The sequence below is a fragment of the Symphalangus syndactylus genome, chromosome 5 (genome assembly GCF_028878055.3).
Source record: "Symphalangus syndactylus isolate Jambi chromosome 5, NHGRI_mSymSyn1-v2.1_pri, whole genome shotgun sequence".
Classification (NCBI taxonomy): Eukaryota; Metazoa; Chordata; class Mammalia; order Primates; family Hylobatidae; genus Symphalangus; species Symphalangus syndactylus.
In genome coordinates, this window is record NC_072427.2 from 118,630,810 (window position 1) to 118,654,892 (window position 24,083).

Genomic DNA, 24,083 nt, shown 5'->3' on the forward strand with positions numbered 1-24,083 from the left:
TTTATTGCAGCACTATTCACAATAGCCAAGATTTGGAAGCAACCTAAGTGTCTATCATCAGACGAATGGATGAAGAAAAGTGGGAGCACTATTCAGCCTTAAAAAAGAATGAGATCCTGTCATTTGCAACAAGATGAATAGAACTGAAAGTCACTATGTTAAGTGAAATAAGCCAAGCACAGAAAAACAAACTTCACATATTCTCTCTTATTTGTGAGAGCTAAAAGAGTATAATTGGATTGTTTGTAACACAAAGAAAGGATAAATTATTGAGGTGATGGATACCCCATTTACCCTGATGTGATTATTACACATCGTATGTCTGTATCAAAATGTCATGTACCCCATAAATATATGCATCTAATATACAGCCAATAAAAACCATAAATTAAAAAATATATAGGTAGGCAGGGAAGCATGTCACAGAAAGCTTTACAAATGATGCGACACTCAGGTTATTTGTTAACTGCGGAACTTACATTTCTATTTTTGCAAAATCAGTTTCAAAGTTCTAGAACACATTCTGAGTTAAGTATAAGAAAATTTAGGCTGGGCATGGTGGCTTATGCCTGTAATCCCAACACTTTGGGAGGCTGTGGGTGGATCACTTAAGGTCAGGAGTTTGAGACCAGCCCGAACAACATGGTGAAACCAGACCTCTACTAAAAATAAAAAATAAATTGGCCAGGTGCGGTGGCGCACACCTGTAGTGGTGCACATCTGTAGTCCCTTCTATCAGGAAGCTGAGCCAGGAGAATTATTTGAACATGGATGGCAGAAGTTGCAGTGGGTTGAGATCACACCACTGCCACTGTACTCCAGCCTGAGCAACAGAGTCAGACTCCATCTTAAAAGATAATAACAATAATAAGAAAATTTAAGAGTCAACTGGATTTCTAAATTTATTAGGTTGGTGCAAAGTAATTGTGGATTTTTGCCATTACAACCAACCTAATATTTTTCTGTATCCTTTTAGCTGGATAGTAACCACATCACTGAGTACTATTTCTGTCACTGGATACTTATAAAATCAAATTAACAACTATATTGAAGACATTGTTCTAGGTGACAAGTGAAAGCAAACTAACTAACTAAATAAATACATGATTAAAGCACAGCCTTTACAACCCAGGAAGGAAACAACTTATGAAACAAATTTAAGCACATAAAGAGTTAAATATTAAAAACTTAAGATAGGTTTTAACAAATGGAATGTCATCCTTTCTTCTTGGATAAAACACTTCAACACCATAAACATGTAATTTATCATTCAATCCATGTGTTCATTGTAACCTCTGTAAAATACCAACAAAAATTTTCAAAGTCAGCAAGTGAGATATAAAGTCTGTATAACAGAAACATATGGAATGAAGTTAGAAAATGAAAAATCATAGATCCATCATAGAACCACAGCTATCTGATCAGCAGCTAGTGTTACCAGATACTGAACTATGTACCAAAGTCTCTATATTTGAAAGACTGTGATATAGTACATTGAATAGAGAGACTAAGCAGTGAGAAAAAAATCAGGAAGTCCAGGAAAAAAAACCCAAATACGAATAGAAGTTTATATATTATATAAATGTCAACTCAATCCACTAGATAAAAAAATACACTTTTTAAATAATTAGTGTCAAAACACTCTATAATCGTTTGGAAAATGATGAAATTGCATCCATTCCTTATACCATATGCCAGAATAAACTCCAAATGCATCAAGAATACAAATAAAATACATGAAGTTATAAAAATATTAGAAAAAAAGATGGATCCATTCCTTTATAACCTGAGTGTGGGAAAAACCTTTCTATGTCTAAAATACAGATGCAATAAAAGATGGATAAATGTGGCTCTATAAAAATGAATTTTCTATAAGGCAAAAAAGAAAATCACAATAAAAGAGTATAAAAATCTGGAAGAAAATGTTTGCAACATATATCATAGTTAAAAGACTAATAGTCAAGAAGTCACTGTGGTGACCAGGAGATCGAGAGGCTTCTTCGTAACTGGTACCAGCTATATGAAAGCAATTGCCACTGCTTTCCTAGAACTTGAGTAAATACAATCAAGTGGCATTTTAAATTTTTGCTGGAAGTGGTGTCATGAGACTGAAGATATCTCTTTTAAGAGAACCAAAGCATCAAGAATTAGTAAGCTGTGTAGGCTGGACTACTGCTGAAGGGCTATATTCATATAGTGATGATCACCAGATAGTGAAGAGAAACTTGTTCGCTAGTGGAACAACTCAAATAGTAAAGCTTCCTGATGATATTTACCCTATAGATCTTCACCGGTTTCCAAAGAGTTTGGGTATAAGAGACAAACTCAAGCAGAAAGCTTTCTCCTCATAAGTTCTGATGATAAATTTAATTTGATTTCCAAGTTAGAAAGAGTGGAAAAAAGTGTAGCAGCTCACTCTGGAGAATACTTGCAGGAAGATAGAATGATGAAGCAACAGCATTAGTTACAATTGGAGAAGGTGGACAATAAAAATTTGGTCAAAGACTTGGATGCTTAGATCAACTTTAGCTCAGCAAGCCCAGGTCAGCTCCTGACTACTCCCAGAGAATATTCCCAGAAAATATACTTATCAAGTACAGAAAAAGGAGGAGTGCCTTCTGAGGAATACCACTGTATTCAGTAGTGTGGGGTCCTGATTCAGAAAAGGTTCTTTATACAGCAGGCAAGCAGCTAATCATTAAACCTCCTCAGTGGCCGGCACAGTGGCTCACGCCTATAATACCAGCACTTTGGGAGGCTGAGGCGAGTGGATCACCTGAGGTCAGGAGTTCAAAACCAGCCTAGCCAACATGGTGAAACCCCTGTCTCTACTAAAAATACAAAAAAAATAGCCGGGCGTGGTGGCAGGCGCCTGTAATCCCAGCTAATTGGGAGGCTGAGGCAGGAGAATTGCTTGAACCTGGGAGGCGGAGGTTGCAGTGAGCCGAGATCGCGCCACTACACTCCTGCCTGGGGGACAGAGTGAGACTCCGTCTCACAAAAAGAAACCTCTTCAATCAAATGCTAAAGTTTTACAGAAAGCTTATGATGGCATCATTTTAAAAATAGATTGGAACTCAGTCAATAATCTTATTTTATCTGCTGGTGAAGACTGTAAATATAAGGTATGGGATAGTTACAGTCACCCACTGTACAATTCACAACCTCATGAGCATCCAATTACTTTAGTTACCTGGGCTCCAGATGGAGAATTATTTGCTATTGGATTATTTCATACTTTACTCTTATGTAATAAAACTGGGTGATCATATGCTTTAGAAAAACACTGGCAGCATATTTAATATTGCATGGTCAACTGATGTCACTCAGACTGCTGGAGTGTGTGGAATTGGGCATGTTGTTTTGCACCTGCGGTGGAACAATATTGAGAGTGGAAAAACTTTCAAGTAACATTAACTAAAAGAAGGACCATACACGTTCATAATGTTCTTAATGATGCAGTGAACTTACTGGAATTCCATCACGGCCATTAAAGCATCTTTGAACTCTGCACACTTAGTTGTTTCAATGTCTCTTCAATGTTATGTGGTCTCCACAAAGAACTGGAATACACCAATTACATCTGATCTCAAAGAAGGAACTGTTAGTTTAATCCTGCAGGAAGAAAGACATTTTCTTCTCATAGATGTTAGCAGTATCGATTTATATTCGCATGAAAGGCACTTTATTTCATCTCCAAAATTTCCTAGAGTGAGAACAGATATTCCGAATGCATGGACTGTGCCTCTGAGTAATGATACCATAGCAATGAGACAAAGTTGATGAAAAAATTGGGGCATCAACTGGAAAACCATTAGATGATGGAAAGTTTCTTCCTTGTAAGAATGAAATCTTGAAAATTGCTCTGGATCAAAAAGGACTTACCAGTGATAGAAAAGTCACTTTCATTGATAAAAATAGAGATACGTTTACCACTTCTGTGAAACAATTTGAGAAGGAAGAAAAAATTATCAAACTTGGAACAATGGTGCATACTTTGGCATGGAGTGATACATGCACTATCCTTTGCAGACTTCAAGATACTCAATTTACAGTGTGGTATTACTCCAATATGGTTTATGCGGACAGTGACATTTTCCCTAAAACATTACGTGAAAGGGATACAAGTGAATTCAGTAAAAATCCCCATATTGTGAGTTTTGTTGGAAATCAGGTAACTACAACAAGAGTTAATGGCCCTCTGGTTCACATCAGTGTATCACCATATCCTGTTATTCTCCCTGAATATGTAGGCAGTTCGAAATGGGAAAATGATTTAAGACTTTGCCGCTTTGTTGAGGAGCAAACCATGTGAGCTTGTCTAGCTGCTATGGCAGTTGCTAATCAAAATATTACTATTACAGAAATAGGCTATGCAGCAATTGGTGAAATCGATAAGGTCTGGTACTTCAATTCTATAAAAGTCTTTCATTTAAAGAGTCAAAAATGGCCCACATACTAAGGTTTAGTGGAAACATACAGGAGGCTGAAATAGCACTTACTCAGGCTGGCCTCATTTATCAAGCAATCCAGATCAATATTAATCTCTACAACTGAGAAAGGGCAGTAGAATTGGCTGTAAAATACAAAACACATGTTGATACAGTTCTTGCTTACTGTCAAAAGTTTTTGGAGACATTTGGTAAAGAGGAAACATAAACAATACTTGCAGTATGCAGAAGGTCTCCAAAAAGATTGAGAGAAAAATCAAAGCCAAAATTGAGATTGAAATTACAAAAGAAGGAGAACAATCATCAAGCAGCCAATCCAGTAAGAGTATGGGTCTAAAGCCCTACATGCCACGCATATCTTTAAGAAGTTTTGTCTTTTGAAATGAATTCTGATTAACTAAGGATATGCATGTTTTGGCTGATAAAAAAAAAGGATAATCTTTAAATAAGTATACACACTTGCTGTGTATTTAATGTAAAAGTACATTCAGAAAGATGAAACACAAAGTAATTTATGTACTTCTCTGTTTCATATTTTTCTAATCCAATAATTAGCAAAATATTGTGATATATTTATGATATGCCTATGTAGTGTTAATTATATTTCAGTTTTTTGCCCATTATTTCATCCCGGAATCTCCAGCCTGAACAAATATGAATGTTGATGATAAAACATTAAACTATTTAAAAATGTATATTATTAATTTCTATTTGACCTCTAAATTGTGAAATGCCTCCAAAAGTTTATTTTAGAACAAAAATACATGAGGATGGATTTGCGCAAATGTATAAAATGCAGACACTTATACGCCAAAGTTCATAGCAGCATTACTCAAATAGCAAAAGGTGGAAACAACTCAAATATCTAGCATGAATGGATAAACAAATGTGGTACAATACATACAATGGAATATTATTTAGCCTTAAAAAGGAATGAAATTCTGATAAATGCTACAACAGGATAAACCTTGAAAACCTATGCTAAGTGACATAAGCCAGACACAAAATGTCAATTATGATGCCACTTACATGAGGTACAAGCATAGGCAAGCTCATAGAGACAGAAAGGAGAACAGTCTTTACCAGAGACAGGTGGGGAGAAGGAAGGGTGGGGGGTGGCTATTGATTAACGGGTACATAGCTACTGCTTGGGGTGAACAAATTCTGAAAATGAATGGTAATGATGGTTGCTCAACATTCTGAATGTTAATGCCACTGAATTGTTCCCATAAACATGGTTAAAATGGTAAATTTTGTTATGTATATTTTATCATAATTTTAAAAATATATCTAAAATGGGTAAGAAGGCTTCTCCTCATTCCTTTCCTGACTTGAGATGGTCAGGCAATAGGCCCTGAAGTCTGAATTTGTGAAAATCTTCTTAAATGATAAACCTGTTTGACTAGTCATAATCATTTGTCTCCAAATTACTACCACATAACTTTTTAAAAAATAAATACCACTTAGAAAATCTTATGTGAACCCATTTTTGGAAATTGTACATTATAGAGTGCGTATGTGCATATATATGGAATTATATATAAATATGTTACATGTGTATAAAGGGATAAAGGGATTATGTCTCTTACCCCCATTTGAATTACTATGTCTAGTTTTTTTATTTTTAATAGAAATCTTTTCTTTTTAACATGTTTCTTTTCTTTTCTGGAATGTTGGAATATTCTGCTCTTGACCCAGATACTGGGTACAAGAGTGTACTCAGTTTATGAAATCTGATTGAGCAGTGTACTTATAAGTTGTACTGTTTATATATTTTCTATATTGCTATATTTCAATGAAAAGCTTAAAAATTGAAAAATGGTTAAAAGAGTTTTGTTATATATATTTTACCACAATAAAAAAGTAAAAAATAAAGTGTCTATGTTCTAGAACAACAACAAAAAAGGCTAATAGCCAATATAAAAATGTTTTTAAAGTTTGAAGGAAAAAACCCACTAGAAAAATGAACAAAACTATATACACAGGTGGTTTGGAATAAGACAAATATAAAAATAATCTTTAAACATATGAAAAGATTATTGATTTCATTCACAATAAAATAAATGCAAATTAAAATTACATTGAAATATGTCAATTGAGTGGCAAAAATATAGAAGTCTGACAATATACATTGTTGATGAGACTCTGGAAAAACAAGCATACTCATATGTTACGAATGGCAATCCAGAATGATGTAATCCCTCTGGAGAATAATTGCTAACCCTAACAAGCCTATTCATACACTAACCCAGAAATCCCTAGGTATTTACTCTGATGACACACCTCATAGAAAAATACACCTACAGTGCTATTCACTGTTATAGAAAATTATTAGACACCAATTCACAAGATATCGGCAGGATTAAGCTTTGTTACATCCACAGAAAGGGGTATTATGTAGCAATAAAGACAATGAGAAAGATCTCCATAAACTACTGAAGTAATCTCCAAGATAGATTGTTGGTTAAAAAAACAGCAAACTTGAGACAACTGAGTATCAAAGTGCGAAATGATGGAAATGGATGAGAACATTGAATACGAGATGAATCTGGAGTCCATACTGATGCTACAATAAATTTTAAAAAGAGAATTAGAGATGATAAAATCTTCTTTATAGAAGAATGTCAATTAATACATGTAAAAAGACTGACAGAATTACAAAAATCATCATTTTGCAACCTTGATGGTAATTATCAGTTCAAGCGAGAATTATCAATGGATGCTAAAGCTAGTTTGTAGAACACTGATGAAAAATGGGATATTCCTAGAATCTCGAACTATTTCCCCAGAGATTATTTATTTACTACAATAACTTACTCTTTGTTCAGTAAAGACCTCAGGTGTATGGTTAAGAAAGACAGGTTTCAGCCAGGCAGTCAGGTTCTATCAGCTACTCCTACTCTCCCCATCAGTGTGACTCACCACAGAATCAGTTCATCCAGAGTGGTAGGAAAAAGTACTGTGACCTCCCACTGGTCAGAGGCCCCACCACACATGGTAATAATTCCACCTCCAGTTAAGAACAGGTGTTCTGAAAAATGTATGGGCATGAATGCTTATATGTAAAATTTATACTGAAGAGAACAATTGTATTATTCAGGGGGAAAAAGATGGAAATTCACCAACAAATATCTTTCAAGAAAAATGTGTAGGTTAAAAGTATTCTGAATTTTTAACAAAGTTGTTAAACAAATTCAATGGAGAACAGAAAAATCTTTTCAACAAACGATGCTAGACAACTAGATATCCACATACAAAAGAATGAAACTAAACCCTTGTTTGCATACCATATGCAAAAATTAACTCAAAACAAATCTGAAAACTAAATAAAACTCTTAGAAGAAAACATATAAATAGTTCTTCATGATTTTGGATTTGGCAGTGGTTAGATATGATACCAAAAACATGAGCAAAAAAAGAAAAAGTTGATAATTTACACTCCATCAAAATTTAAAATTTTTGTGTTTTGAAGGACACAGTCAAGAAAGTGAAAAGATAACTCACAGATTGAGAGAAAATATTTTAAATCACATATGTCATAAGGGACTTGTAACTAGAATATATAAAAATATCGTACAATTCAACAATAAAAAGAAAAAATAACCAAACTAAAAACTGGGCAAAGAATTTGAATATATATTTTGCTCCAAAGAAGATATATAAAAACACCCTTAGTAATTAGAGAAATGTAAATGTAAAATAGCAGCTACGTGAGATGATAGATATGTTAATCTGCTTGACTATAATAACAATTTTACTATCTATATGTATCTGATAACATCATGTTGCAAACCTCAAATATACACAATAAAATTTATTTTTAAAAATGAGATACCACTTCACCACGAACAGGATGACTGTAACAAAAAAGTCAGATAATAACAAGTGTTGGTGAGAACGTGGAGAAAGTGGAACTCCCCCAGATCTGCCACCCCACCCGCCACATTGCTGGTGGGACTGTCAGGTTGTGCAGCCACTTTGGAAAACAGCTGGGAAATTCTTCAAAAAGTTAAATGAAGAGTTCCACGGAACCAAGTAATCCTACCTCTTAGATCTACATCCAAGAAAACTTTAAATACATGTCATCATAAAAACCTGTACACAAATATTCATAGCAGCATTAATAATAGCCAAAAAGTGGAAATAGCTTTTTCCAATCAGTATATAGAGGGATGGATGAACAAATGTGTTATATCCATAATATGAAATATTGCTCAGGCACAAAAAGGAATGAAGTTACTGTCATGTGCTACGACATAGACAAACCTTGAAAACACTATATTATGTAAAAGAAATCAGATGCAAAAGGCTACATTTTATATTATTCCATTTATATGAAAGATTCAGAATAGGCAACTCCACAGGGACAGAAAGTAGATTAGTGGTTGCCAGAGGCTGGGGGCAGGGGGAAAAGAGAGTGATTACAATAAACATGGGATTTCTTTTTGGGGTGACAAAAGTTCCAAAATTAGATTATGGTGATGGTTGTACCTCTCTAAATATGCTAAAAACTATTGAATTGTATTTACACCTTAAAAGGGTGAATTTTATATTACGTAAATTTATTTCAATAAAGTTGTAATAAGAAAAACATATTCTGAAATTAAAGCCTAAGTTGTGAGTGATATAAGGTCCAAAGGGAAATGGTCTTTAATAATGCCATCTGTCAGTAGAGCCATCTATCAAACCAGGAACCAAGAGTATGTAGATGAAGTTGTATGATCACACACAATAGACGAAAAGAGTAGGACACCCCACTGAGGGACAAAACATCATCCCAAAAGAGGGTATCCCAAGTTCTGGACGTCTACACATCAACTAATACAAGATTGCATAGAAATTGCGGCAAGAGTAGAAACCTATTTCCCTTGACAAGAACCAAATGAACCACCCAAAATGGCTGGATGTTTACAGCCTCCTCTGCCATACATCTTTGCTCCTACCTAAGAGGGAAGCCACAGGAAAAAAGCACAAACTTGCTTAGAGAAGACAGAATCCTACAGCCTCCATTTCTGTGGTTTCTACATCTGACCAGACCCAGAGTAAAAATAAACTGCTGCTAAAAGAGAACTAGGAAACTTTGACTGGGCTTCAAAATTCAAAGTCCATGTACATTTAATTAGCAAGGCATAAATAAAGTGATGCATGTTCCTGTATCTGCTGGCTTAATATCTCCAGAAATTGCAGTGTAAATGTTGCCCAAATTCTCTGTCTGTTGCATAGTGATCTCCTGATGAAATTGACATGTTGCGCAAGGCTGCCTCCTTTATTGCATAAATGCATTAAAATAAGTTTCCATGTCCAGAATTATTTTAGCCACTTTGTGAAAAAAAATATGGTTTTAAAAATGTATAATTTCAAAACCCATCCACATATAAGGTAAATTTACCATAAGCTTATTTTAGTAGAGTCCTGGGATGAAGCCATTATTGTAAAACATGTTATAAGCCTTTCCTTATAGAGGAGCAGTCATGTTTCCAGGCTGGATAGGGAGCATCTAGCAGGCTTCTTAAGGACAAGAAGTGTGATAGACTCATTTTGTTGTACTTTCATAACATTGATGCTCAATGTTATGTACAGTAGATTCTCAGTGAGTGGTTTTTTCTTTCTTTCTTTTTTTTTTTTTTTTTTTTTTGAGACAGAGTCTTGCTCTGTCGCCCAGGCTGGAGTGCAGTCGCGTGATCTCGGCTCACTGCAAGTTCCACTTCCCAGGTTCACACCATTCTCCTGCCTCAGCCTCCCGAGTAGCTGGGACCACAGGCGCCCACCACATACCCGGCTAATTTTTTGCATTTTTAGTAGAGACAGGGTTTCACCATGTAGGCCAGGATGGTCTCGATCTCCTGACCTTGTGATCTGCCCGCCTCAGCCTCCCAAAGTGCTGGGATTACAGGTGTGAGCCACCACACCCAGCCTCAGTAAGTGGTTTCTAAGCCACTAAGTTAATGAACGACAACCAGGTGACATGTGGTTACCATCTATCAGTTGTCCTCCACTGGAATATAAGATTCTTCACTTCCCCTATTTTGTGTTTGTATCTTTCCTCTTTCATAGGGACAACTTTTGTTCTTAGCAATATCAGTATATTTACCCATTTGCCTAAACCTGCAGGTGTGTTGGGGTTGAAAAGTCACTGTTGAAGTTATCCCTACAGACTCACATTTTCAATGATAAGCTCAAAATTTATCAGCGATAAATCCCTATGTATTTTCATTTCATGCTTTATGTCAAAAATAAGATTTTTCTGACAATTATTTGACCTAGGGCTCCAAAACCGGACTCTGAAGTATTGTGATATTTTATAGAGGTTGAGTATTCCTTATCTTGGGAAAAGAAGTGTTTTCCACTTCTAATATTTTCTGATTTTGGAATATTTGCATTATATGCCAGCTAAGCATCCCAAATATAAAAATCTCAGCATCATATTGGTGCTCAAAATGTTTCACATTTCAAATATTCAGATTAGGAATGCTCAACCTGGAATGCCAAGCCCCAGCACCATCATGCTAAGTTGAGATGTACTCGATCAGGTTTTGAAACATTACACAAATCTTACCAACCAGTCCTGACAGTACTATACCCCCAACTTCAAATGCAAATAAAGTAAAAACAAAGTACTATCTATTCACTTTATCAATTTTAAAATGTCTCAATACAGTATTAGCTTACAGTTACATTGAATTTATTATGTACCAGATATTCGTCTTTATCTATACTAAGTAATTTAATCTTCACAACAACCCCATGAGGTAATATTATTTTCATTATTCTCATTTGACAAATGAACAAAGTGAGGAAAAGATAAGTAACGTGGCCAATGTCACACAACTCATGAATCCGAGAGCTGGTATTAAATCCAAGACAATTATCTCAGAATCATGCTCTTTACAACTACTACACTATGTAGCTTTGGGTTGATTAAAAGAGTATGGTGTTCCAGGCATGTCTATTCATTGCTGGTTAGAGGTATATGGGAACGAAATTTCCAAAAGACAATTCTTATGCACCTCTCGGAGTCCTGACAGTCATTTTTAGTCTTTGAGTTAATATTTTGACTTCTAGGCATTTATTCTAAAGAGATAATATATAAAATGAAACATTTACATACAGAGAAGTGTTATTTATCACAGAAAGAAAATAGAAAACATGCCAAGTGTTATGAGAATGTTCAAATTAATTATAATTTGTAGAGACAATGAAATATTTGACTACCAATTAAAATGATATTTAAGTATTTTTATGATATGAGAAATATTTGTGACATAATGCTAAGCCAAATGCAGGATACAAAGTTTTATATATACTACCATCTTATATTTTAAAATATAGAAAGGTATTCATTTAACAAACATTAAAGAGCTCCTCTATGTTATCCATCAATAAGCAAAACAGACAAAGTCTGCTGCTCTGGTGTAGCTAACTTTCCATGGAAGCAGGTAAAAAATGAGTATATTAAGTGGATAAATTATACAGTGAATTCAAAGGCTAAGTGCAATTACAAAGAGAACAGAGCAGAGTGAAGGGAATTGAGAATGCTGGGTTGGTGCATGCAGGTTGCAAAATTAAATAGAGATAAATCTCACTGAGACAGTATGATCTGAGTAAAGACCGGGAGGAAGTAGTGGATTTAGTCAAGTGAATACCTGAGGGAAGAACATTTCAGGCCAAGAGAACAGCTACAGCAAAGGCTCAGTTGCAGACACTATTAGTAACACACGCATATTCTGGGTGCTCACCTCTACACACCTGAAGACAGTTTACTGCAAACACCTGTGACTCACTTCCAGCAGGCCTTTATTTTCAGGCCAAAGTGCATGCTAAGCCAGTACTTGGGGCAAGCGGGAAGTTAATAGCCCTGGAAGCAAAACTCAACCAATGACAGCTAGGGAGTTGTTGAAAAATACCCCCAGCTTTCCCAGCCTGGGTAGGATAACAGAGACATGTTCCACACTATCCCCCAGAGAGTGTTTCTCAAACATTAATTAGGGCGTAAGAATCACCTGAAGCCCTTGTTAAAGCGCAGATTCTGATTAAGTAGGTCTGGGGTGGGGCCTGAATCTCATTTTAACAAACTCCCAGGTGATAGCATCATGCTGGTTCACAGACCACACCTTAAGTAGCAAGGTCAGGGTTCTTCAGTGGGATGGGACCCACCTGCCTATAGCCTAAGTATATCTTGTGTCGGCTTCCTTTCTATACCTTACTCCTAGTCTCTCTCCCACATTTTGAATTTGGCATCACCTTTGAAATAAACTAGCTGCATTTAACCTGTCTTAGAGTCTGTCTGCTTCTGGGGGAACCCTACCCATAGGAATGAGCCTGGTGAGCTAGAAGAACACAGTGAATCCACATGACTAGAACAGAGTGATTGAAGGTTTCAGCAGTAAGAACAAGAAAGGAGCTTGGAGAGGTAATGGGGAAAGAGTGTAAAGGCCAAAGTAAGGTGTTTGGCCTGTCCTCTCAGTAAAATGGGGGTGGGGTGGGGGAGGCACATTGTAGAGTTTTGAACAGAGGATGACATTATGTCATACTGACATTAACAGCCTCACTCTGGCGACTGGTGGGGTTCAAGGGAAGAAGCAGGGAGGCCATTGCATCCAGTGCAGAGATGATGAAGGCAAAGGATGGGGGGCTGGAGAGGGAAGCAAATGGTGGTGGGGTGACATGTAAGAAGTCATTAGATTCTAGACACCCAAGTGAAGCAGTCGAGGAAACAGTTACATACTAATAGACTAGAGTCTAGGAGGGAAGTTCATGCTAGGAAATAGAAATGCTGTCATCTTCAGCACGCAAGTGGCATTCAAAGTTATGAGACCAAATGGGATCACCTAGAATGCAAGTGTAAGTAGGAAAATATACAACCATAAATAGGAAAAAAAAAGAGTCCAAGAGCTGAGCTCTGGAACACTCCAGTCTTAGAAAACTGGAAGTGAATATGCTTAAAGTCAATGGTAGAAATATCTGTGTGGAGGGATTCTAGTTGGTTATTTTTCCTTACTTTCATTAGCTTGACTTTAGTGTCATCTGTGGAGCCAAAGACCCCAGGGATATGCAACACCAATGGCATGTCATTCTGTTTCACTGTCGCCCTGCCAGTCAGGAACAATATGAAAAGAATCTAGAATAATTTGACAACTCAAATCAGACAAATAAAATTAAATGAGGTTTCAAAAGTATTACATAAGCATGTGAAACATCTGATGGAATGAAAAGAAAATGTGTTTTGAGCCAGATGAGAAAACATTAAAAAGTACTAAGAGAATCAGATAAGTGCAGAACCTAACAAAACAGTGAAGAAAATTACAAACAATCTCGATGAGACTGGACAGAAATGTTACATAACAATAATCTGAATGCAGGAGGGGGCAATGTCTTCTAAAGGGCATGAGGTCCCTGTTGCTACAGCAACTATAAAAAGCAGGTCGACTTGTAGGTAAGTGACATGTGGAGAATCAACTGCATCTAGACCCCAAATGTTCCATTGATTTGTAGCCTTTACTGGCCCAAGATAGTACAACCATTCTTTAAACAGAAAGGATTGGAATTTACCACAGAGAGTCTAAATCAAGCCCACAATTATATTGTAACTGTGTTAAGTTCATGAAAATTATTTACGTAAAAATGGAAATAACCTATACGTATTAAAATGTTAGAAATACTTCAGATAATTTATTAAACTAACATATGAGTCTCAGGATTCTAAATTGAAACATAATTGATTTTAAAATTGTGATCTTAGTTATTCAAAGAGAACTGTTAAGTTTTTAAAACAGTGTTGAGATGTTTAAGACAACTTGATATTGACTTCATAAGTTTAATTTATTTTAAAGAATTACTTAATTACTTGGAAAGATTCTGTTTATCAGTCAGTTAAAGTTCTTATAAAGAAAACTAAATATTTTCAGGTGTAAATGCAGTTTAAAATGTTAAAAATTGTTTTGCTAACCTCATTTGTAAATGGGAGATAACATTAATTTAAAGCCTCCTTCATTTTAACAAGTGATTGCTAACATCTCCTATATTTAAAATAGAATAAGATGTACAAATGGGGCCAGTAGCAGTGGTTCATGCCTGTAATCCCAGCACTTTGAAAGGCCGAGGTGGGCGGATCACTTTGAGGCCAGGAATCCCAGACCAGCCAACGTGGTGAAACTCCATCTCTACTAAAAATAAAAAAAATTAGCTAGGCATTGTTGCACGTGCCAGTAATCCCAGCTACTGCAGCTACTCAGGAGGCTAAGGTAAGCGAATTGCTTGAACTAGGGAAGCAGGAGGTTGCAGTAAGCCAAGATCACACCATTGTACTCCAGCTTGTGCAACACAGACTCTGTCTCAGGAAAAAAAAAAAAAAAAATATATATATATATATATATATATATATGTATATACACACATATATACATACAAGTATAACATAAAAGCATAAGAGAAACTATTTTTAAGGTAACTGTAATAAATTAAATATTAATTTTAAAATGATATATGTAAACAGAATGTACTTGCTCAAAAGCTGCCTCAAAGACAGCAAAAAACCTCCATTGCTTTTACACTTCTCACTTTTTGGTAAAAGAATACAGATTTCCATATATTTGCTAAATTTCATACACTATACAAATATTAATTTAGAAAAAAATACATTAATAGGACACAAAGAAAACTGCCCAAATGAATGTACTCCATAACGGCACTTGCATAAATGGCAAACCTAACCATTTTGTCCCTAAGTGCAAAGTGAATGGTGTTAGATCACTTGCAGAAGAATTTATGGGAGTATCTTATATAGATCAGACAACTATTCTAATAAGTGAACACCACATCCAAAAACAGACCAACAAATCTCTAATGTTAGAAGTATCTCCTGCCATATGTCAAATGTGTATAGATACTAGCATAATTTAAAAAGAAACATATAAATTCATTTTGATGTGTAAACGAATTCAAACTTGCTTTTTCCTCCAAAACAGTGAAATAATTATTGGCCTTGTAATCACTTACCAAATGACAGGCATTGTGCTAAGCCTTTTGGACATTTTTTTAAAATTTTTGCATGATAAATCAATGAGAAAAATACTTTTATTACCGCAATTTTACAGCTGTGGAAGGTAGGGAATAGATGGTTAAAAACTATTTGCCCACGGCACATTGTGGAGATGCTCAGGGTAGAAAAAACTGTATCTTTCTGTCTGCGAAGCACCTACTTTAAACCACATCACTGGAGTGCCTAAAAGGGCAACTACTGTGGAACAGGAAACCTGCAAAATTATGTGGATACTAGAAAGGTAGCTAGTACTCAAAATAGCTGGAATCAGGGGTGCTAAACTCAAGGCAGCTATTTCTCTATCAAGAAGCTTTTAAGGTTTAAGAACACCTTTAACTGGAAAGCACACAGAAATACTTAGGACAGGTCTCGCCTTAATGCTAGGTCTTTCGGTAGCCCGAATCATATAAAATAAATTACATTTAGTATCCACAGCAGGCTCATTTTCTTGGCATTCCTGCCCTTCATGCAGGCAGAGTGGCCTGCTTCTGGTGACTTAAGTGAGAGCAGAAGGTCCATTCATTGAATGACTCTCCCTGCTTTCCCAGAATCCTCTCAACTGAATCACCGAAGGTTTACCATTTTCACACAGTCATAGAAATTCAGAGGCAAAAGAACTTCGGAAGTTATCTATTCTGTTTTGGTCTTTGAACACCTCAAATTTTGCTACAATTTAGCAAACTGCCCCAACTCCATCCATTATAGGAATGACAGATGAAGGTCGACGAGAAGAAAGGAGAGAAACAGATTCAATTGCGTCTAGTGCCGCTGAGGAGATGTAACCCAGAGAAGAATGGCTGCATTTTCCTGGACAGGCTCAGGCCAAAGCAGAAAGTTACTTGGGCTCATCCCTCCCTCTTTTCATGTATGTGGAAATCAAAACTGAGTGAATTTATATTACTGGCACATTGGAAGGTGTCCCCAAAAGAAGTTTCTAAAGAACTGAGACAGAACGACTTTTGAATGTGTTAAGTGAGAGATGCAGTACCTAACGCCTTTAGGAAATGCATAACATGTCTGGGTCTCAGTTTCTTTCTCCGTAAATTGAAGGATTTGGACAACATCAGGATTTCTCCACCTGCGCCGGATAATTATTTGTTGTGGGCTGCCCTGGGCACTACAGAATGATCAACAGCATCCTTGGCCTTGCCCAGCAGTGCCAGTTGCACCTCAAGTTGAAAACCACTGAATTAGACCATTATAGAGACATCTTCAGCCTTGGCAGATTAGGGTGCCAGGGAAACTTTGAAGCTTTTATCAGTAACAACTTGTGGTTAATTTCTCACATCCTGGAATCCTAAGGTTCATTGAGAATGAATACAAGGCCGAAGGCTGGCAGAGACAATCAAGTGTCCGGAAAAAGGAAGGGGTCATTCTCTTTAAAGAAACCTCTCAACTTGGCTTGTAGTCACCTAGAATGACAATAATTCTTTATAACCTGAATTCCTAGATGGGAAGACTACAAAATCCCTGAAGTATTACTACCAGATCTGCTTTTCAAGGCAGAAATGTATGACCATATCTTCATCTTCTCTTTCTGGCATCCAATGGCTACACTTAAGGATCCAAATCATCCTCTTGGTGTTGCAACACCTCCCCACCTTGTGAAACTTGTCTGTAAGTGGCTCGGCTTTTTGGAATATTGCCCCAGACTCTCTGCTTCCTAGCATTGGGTGCTCATCTAATCTCATTTGTGTTGCTGCTATCTTGGTTGATGGAAAACTTCCCATGCCTGTGCAAATTGGCTTCCATGTTTTTCTCCAAGTGATGGTTCTGGGACACAGGCATCTCTCTCTAAATCGGGTCAGAAATCCAGTCACCTCCACAGTGACAAAGGTGCATGCATCTAAGAATGGGCTGTAGGTTTAAAGTGACTAGAAGAAGGCCAGTGAAATTTAGAGGGAGATTCCCGTACAGAAGGGTCTCTCAGTTGGAGAAAATGAACTCCTGTGAAGTTTGTCATCTGACTAACAGTGTTTACTGGGTGCTTCCAAATTCTCATCACCATCACTGGAGCGTTTTGGTTTTTGTTATACAAATCATGCATGCCTATGATTTTTAGAAAGAACAAAAAAATAAAAACATAGGAAGATATAAAGGGAAATAGATATAGTGTGTATATGTAATCATGTAACATGCTATTCTGCACTTTGGATTTTTGTTTGACTTAATATATCACAAGCATCTAGATATGCCTCATTCTTTATAATGAAAGTGGACTAATACATTTTCTGGGTACATTATACATTTTTTAACAAGGCCCCTTTAGGCATGTGTAGGTTGTATATTGTTTTTCATAAGACAATGCTGCCAAGAATATCAGTATAAATGTATATCTGAAGAGTCATTCATAAACAAAAATGGAAGAAGGGTATGTAAATTTAAAACTTTGCTAAATATTGCCAAATCATCCTTGGAAGTGGATGTACTAGTTTGTACTCTTCTGGGGGGCATTTTGAAGTGGTCATTGGAAGAAGAGCTTCAGACTCCTAGGCCACAGCAAACAGTGTGCCTATCTAAAAGGATTAGATAAACTGGGTTATTTCTATGTCGGTTCTCTTCAGAGTAGTCTCTCTCCCAGGTTTAAAATCATTTGTGTTAGATAACAGTGAAACAAACTGAACGGAACTGCAACCACTGAGGAGGTTCTGAAGTCAGTTTCTAAGGAGTAAATATCATGTAGTCAAAATTATCTTTGAAAACATCTTAAACAGCTCACGAAGTACATTGTGTATAGTTTTGTATCAACAAATCTGTAAAGTAATATGTATGCAAAATGATAAAATGTACAGCAATGTACCATGCAAATCAAGTAAATATACTAAGAATTTCACATCATTGTATTCTTAAACATTAATCATTTTCAGTTCAAGGAGATAGCGACTTTTTAAGGAAACTCAAAAATTTAGAATTATTGAGAGAAACAATTATATTTCCCATCTTGTATTAACCTAGGTGCCTGAAGAAAACAGAATTAATACCAATAATTCAAATAAGTTTCTTTAACAAAAGGACAAATTACAGAGGTGTAAGATAAGGTAAGGGAACAAAAAGAGATGGTAAGGGCCCAGAGAGAGAGAGACCATGTACACGAGAACATGATTGTCATGCCTAACACCTAAGACAAAACTAAGAAATCGTGTGCTCAGTGCCCAACACAAGTTGCTTCAGTGGCTTACAGCAGTAAATGGTAGACACACGCTTACAGCTAGAGCTGAGGCACCAAAACAGGGAGTGAGCAAAGATACTCTGACCTTTCCCTTCTGCTATTTGACCTGCAAACCTGACCACAAGCCTGCTGGCAAAGAAGGCTGGGTGATCCAATACACAGGGGTCAGCCTCCTGGGACAGACAGCAAGCCAGGGAAGTTCATTCTGGAACAAAAGCTTGCAGAATGGATTGGCCAGAGAAATCGCTAGCACTATTTAAATTATTATCTGTATCTCCTTTTCTCTTTCACTTTGCCAGCAAAGTTGGACTAAATTCAATGACCCTGTGATGAAACTCCACTCTATATAGCAGAGGATTATATTAGAGAGCTCATTCCTTTTGGATAATTCTTCTAGCCCACAGAAATGATGAGTGAAAGGACATACAGATCTCCCATGCTCAAGAAGTTCAGTGTGAGAACCTTCATTTGGTTTGTGCTTGGATCAATTTCCTGAGGGATGCTAGATCCCTCTCTCACCATATTATGTGCTGTCCTAAAATTTAAATATTACCCAGGTACATAATAACTCTGGGTTTTGGCTTTTCTCATCTGCAAAACAAGAGGACCGAATTAGATAGAGGATTCTCTAACCTGGCCAGTCTCCAAAACTTTAGAGGATTCTATTCACAATACATATTCCCAGGTCCTTCTTGGGGCCCACCGAATCAGAATCCTTGGGTGTGCGGTTCACGGAATGTGTGTATATAAAATTTCACCCAGGTGATGCTGGCATGCATCCAGGCTTGAGAACAGCTGCTCTCGATGATCTTCAAGACAGATTCCATTTCAAAAATCCCATGACAATAAGATAAGTCAGTAAGATAAGTTAGCAAAATAATCCAAGGAATTTTTTCTTGTCACTTAGTTAAAAAAAAATTAGGAACTAAGGTATATCCAAAGTAACAGTGTTTCTCTAACCTCTTCCAAAATCTTTGAACATTTTATGTTTTGCATTTTCAGATTTTTATTAGAATATTGGTAAATAGAAGTACATTGTGTATTTTTTATTTGTTTTTTTTATAAACTAAGGGGTGGGTTCTGAGGCAATAAGTCTCATTATTAATTACATCTATGCCATTATTAAAGGAACATCTTAAATTCTTTTTATTTCCATAGGTTTTTGGGGGAACAGGTGGTGTTTGGTTACATGAGTAAGGTCTTTAGTGGTGATTTTTTGAGATTTTGGTGCCCCCATCACCCAAGCAGCATACACTGAACTCAATTTGTAGTCTTTTTTTTTTTTTTTTTTTTTTTATTATACTTTAGGGTTTTAAGGTACATGTGCACAATGTGCAGGTTTGTTACATATGTATCCATGTGCCATGTTGATTTCCTGCACCCATTAATTCGTCATTTAGCATTAGGTGTATCTCCTAATGCTGTCCCTCCCCCCTCCCCCCACCCCACAACAGTCCCCGGAGCGTGATGTTCCCCTTCCTGTGTCCATGAGTTCTCATTGTTCAATTCCCACCTAGTCTTTTATCTCTCACTTCCTTCCCACCCTTTCCCCCTGAGTCCCCAAAGTCCATTGTATCATTCTTATGCCTTTGCATCCTCATAGATTAGCTCCCACTTATGAGTGAGAACATATGATGTTTGGTTTTCCATTCCTGACTTACTTCACTTAGAATAATAGTCTCCAATCCCATCCAGATTGCTGCAAATGCCATTAGTTCATTTAAAGGAACATCTATTTTAATAGCAGCATACTGTTATTACTTCACTACAGGGGACCACATGAAGAGAACCAGTTTCTAGGAAATCCTCCAGTGCAATAGCTTGTATGATCTTGGACAAAATATTTAACCTTTAGGCTCTTGTTATTATTTCAGCTTTTAAGTGACAGGATTGGCTTAAATGATTTAGAAGCTCCCTTCCAGCCTAAAAAACCTGGAGTTCTAAGAAATGTCACAATATATATGCATATCTTCCTTTGTTGTCTACTGTTGCATCTTAAAAGAGAGAGTTTTTCAAAAATTGGATACCTTGTGCTAAACAGATTATGCCAAAATAAACAACTCTCTACTAGATTCCTGCATTTCAAACCTGAGCAATCACTCATCAACACAATGAAGTCACCCAGGAGGCTGGGAAAGGTTTCTTTGATGACTGGGCTTCTAGGCCTGTCCAAATATCTCTCATGTTTATCCGGCCTTGTAATCAAAGGAGTGTTTTCCTATCAATCTGATTTTATGTACCTTGACATGAAAATCACTTCCTTCCACACAAACTGCTATTCTTTCTAAATCATTCATACTAAAAATGAACAATGCCAGAGAAAGCAAAGCTACCAACAGAATCAAATTACTGTAATAAATGAGTGCATTTGTAACTGAGTAATACCTCTCAGGACAAAGCAGTCATCTGACCCTGAACTGCAAAGTACATATATTTCCTCATTCTATAATCATCCTCAGTCTTTAAGACATGTAGACTCATGCCTTTGCCATAAGACAAGAAAATCCTTCTAATTAATACTTCTGGTAGCTATTTACATTGTGGTAAGAAAAGTAATTTACCTAAGCAGCAGACCATGAAGATCAAGCACTGTGGAAAAATTAAATGTTGTAACAAGTAAAATGTATGATAAAGTTCATGAATGATATGCCATAATTTATTTTGCATAATTTGTTTTGATAATAACATGACCCTGTTAAGCAGATAACATACTTGACTACAATTATGCTTAATTTTATGCAGCCATATCAAAGCTTTATTGTATTAATATTTGATCCTTATTTCTATAGTATCTATAAAAGGCATCAGTGAAAGCCATTTGCTCAGTTACCTCTACAGGTAAGTCATTATGCATGCACACACATTCACACAGGCAAACATACACTTGTGCATCTTCCTAGATATTTGGTACAACTACTGCTCTGGTTCTTTCTACGTCCCTCTATCAGTAATAACTTCCTGTCAAAAAGTAGAAACTTCAAATTGTCCAAAGATGATTCCTTCAAGCCCAGCCTGATGTGTGTTCAGTTGCTAAAATGATGTTATTTCACACTTTGGGAGGCCGAGGAGGGCAGATCCCAAGGTCAGGAGATTGAGACCATCCTGGCTAACACAGTGAAACCCTGTCTCTACTAAAAATACAAAAAATTAGCCAGATGTGGTGGCGGGCGCCTGTAGATGCAGGTACTCGGGAGGCTGAGGCAGGAGAATGGCGTGAACCCAGGAGGCAGAGCCTGCAGTGAGCTGAGATTGTGCCACTGCACTCCAGCCTGGGCAACAGAGCGAGACTGTCTCAAAAAAAAAAAAAAAAAAAAAGATGTTATTTCAGGATATCTAGACATGCTTTGCTATCCAAAAACGGCACCCTTCTGAATTTCCAATGCCTAAATATCTTTATCAGCAGGAATGCTTCCATTTGATAATAGGAAAGACATAAAATGCAAACATCCTCAGGAGATGCAGCTTATCAGCTGAAAATCAATTACAATAAATATCACTCATTCTACAAAGCAATGAAAGGAAGGACAAGGGTTGATGAAACAAAGACCAACTAGCTACTAGATACTTGATAATTGGGAGACACCGCATCACAGGCCTAAGAGACTGGGGTGTGTGACTGGAAGAAGAGGTGTACTATGGTTTGAATGTTTTCGTCCTCTCAAATTCATGCTGAAACTTAATTCCCAATGCAACAGTATTAGAAGGTAGTAATCAAATCATGAAGGCTCTGCCTTCACGAATGGGATTTTGTGCTCTTATAAAAGGGCTTAATAAAGATAGTTCATCCCTTTTTTGCACTTCCTCCTTCTGCCACCTGAGGACACGGTGTTTTTTTCTTTCTGGAAGATGCAACATTCAAGGCACCATCTTAGAAGCAGAGAGCAGCCCTCACTGGAAAACCGAACTGGGACTTAAACTTCCCAACCTCTGGAACTGTGAAAAAATAAGTTTCTATTCTTTATAAATTACCGTGTCTCAGATATTTTGTTATAGCAATACAAACAAAGATGGGGGTAAGAAGAGGATGATGGAGGCCACCTTTACTTCTACATAATTTTGCTATGATACTTTAACATTTATACAAAAGGTTTTGCTTACTTACTACTACCACTAACAATAATTTCTAACCCGATTGACCTTACTGTCTGAGATTATCTCTAAGTTCTCTCACACCTGGACTGCAATTAGTTAGACCTTTTTCACAGTTATCTTTATATTGTTCACAGGAGGTTGTATAACAACTAACAGCAGGGGCAGGTATTTGAATACTGGCTCTGCCTAAGGGGCATTAACTAAGTAAGTAACATTCAGCTTAATGGTCTATGGATCTGTCACCTCAGGAGCAAAATGAGGATATTAATAGTCATGACCTTGGGTCTGAATTTGGGTCTTGCCAAAGGAAGAGGGTGGGACACGGACATGGGGGTGGGTAGTTTGGAAGGTGGTCCCTGGAAGCAGGAAGGGGGGCAGGGAGAATGAGGTAGAGGTGGAGAAAAAGCCTATATAAAGATGAATGACTGAACCTGCTGCTGCTGCTGCAGCAGCAGACGAGAGGGACTTGGCTCAGCTAAGACCTCCAGACTTGGGTTCAGTGTGCTGCCCTGAATTGCTCTCCCAAAGGGTGGAAAGCTGCAGCATTTATCCTGGATCTGCTGTCCTTTACTGGTTGAGGGTTGCTGAGTGGAATCACTCAACATCAGAGAAGACTGAGGCAGAGACCTGAAAAGATGAAGGTGTTCACTTGAGTGAAGGATGAAGCTGAGCATGACCATAAGCTCTGGTCCACCAGAGCTGCAGGTGCAATCAGAGCAAGGTTAAGTAGGGCCACGTAGGGTCCCAGGGACATGTGCCATACCTTCTGAAGCTGTGTGAAGGCTTAAGTGGGAAAATGCATGCAAAGTGCTCACCTCTGTCAGTTTGGCTGCATAAGTGGATTTTATGGCATTGTCTTACTTTCTTGCTTATTACTAATAATAATGAACGGGTAATAATTAGTATTTTAATTGTAAGGTCATTAATTATCGAGTTATTTTTCCGTGTCTTCTACTTTGATGTCATTCACAGTATACATTCAGTAGGTGCTAATAAATATTTTCAAAAAACAATTGAATGATAATAATATGAGTATCAGCTACAATGCCTCTCACAACAGTCGCTCAAGAAATAATTGTGAATTGACTTGAACCAGACCATAACAGTATCAAGGAAGGAAACCATGTGTTTATGTCATGTGCTTTCTCCCTGCAGCCCTAATCTTGAGTTCATCACACTACTAGCACTCAATAAATGTTGATTGACTTATTTGGTTCACTATGTTGAAGTTGCCCCAAGGCAACACAGTTAAAAAGCCAGAGAGTACAGGCAGATGCACATTTTTTTGTGTTTCATGAAAACATCAATAACTGAAGCTATTAATACTAAGTCC

At 37.0% G+C, this 24,083-nt stretch overlaps 2 protein-coding genes across 3 annotated transcripts in view; one reads left to right on the forward strand and one right to left on the reverse strand.

Annotated features, from left to right (window-relative positions):
* The window catches only part of UNC13C (unc-13 homolog C), a 663,443-nt gene that overhangs the window by 585,574 nt on the left and 53,786 nt on the right, over positions 1 to 24,083 (reverse strand). The gene's annotated exons all lie outside the window — the stretch shown is intronic.
* On the forward strand, positions 1,987 to 4,950 carry LOC129482797 (intraflagellar transport protein 80 homolog). Its single transcript, XM_055279201.2, is given in 13 exon segments — positions 1,987 to 2,310; positions 2,313 to 2,420; positions 2,423 to 2,485; positions 2,488 to 2,536; positions 2,622 to 2,700; positions 3,006 to 3,280; positions 3,282 to 3,358; positions 3,361 to 3,481; positions 3,483 to 3,770; positions 3,772 to 4,421; positions 4,424 to 4,655; positions 4,657 to 4,702; positions 4,704 to 4,950. Coding segments are annotated over 13 exon segments (2,325 nt in total). The 5' UTR covers positions 1,987 to 2,102; the 3' UTR covers positions 4,833 to 4,950.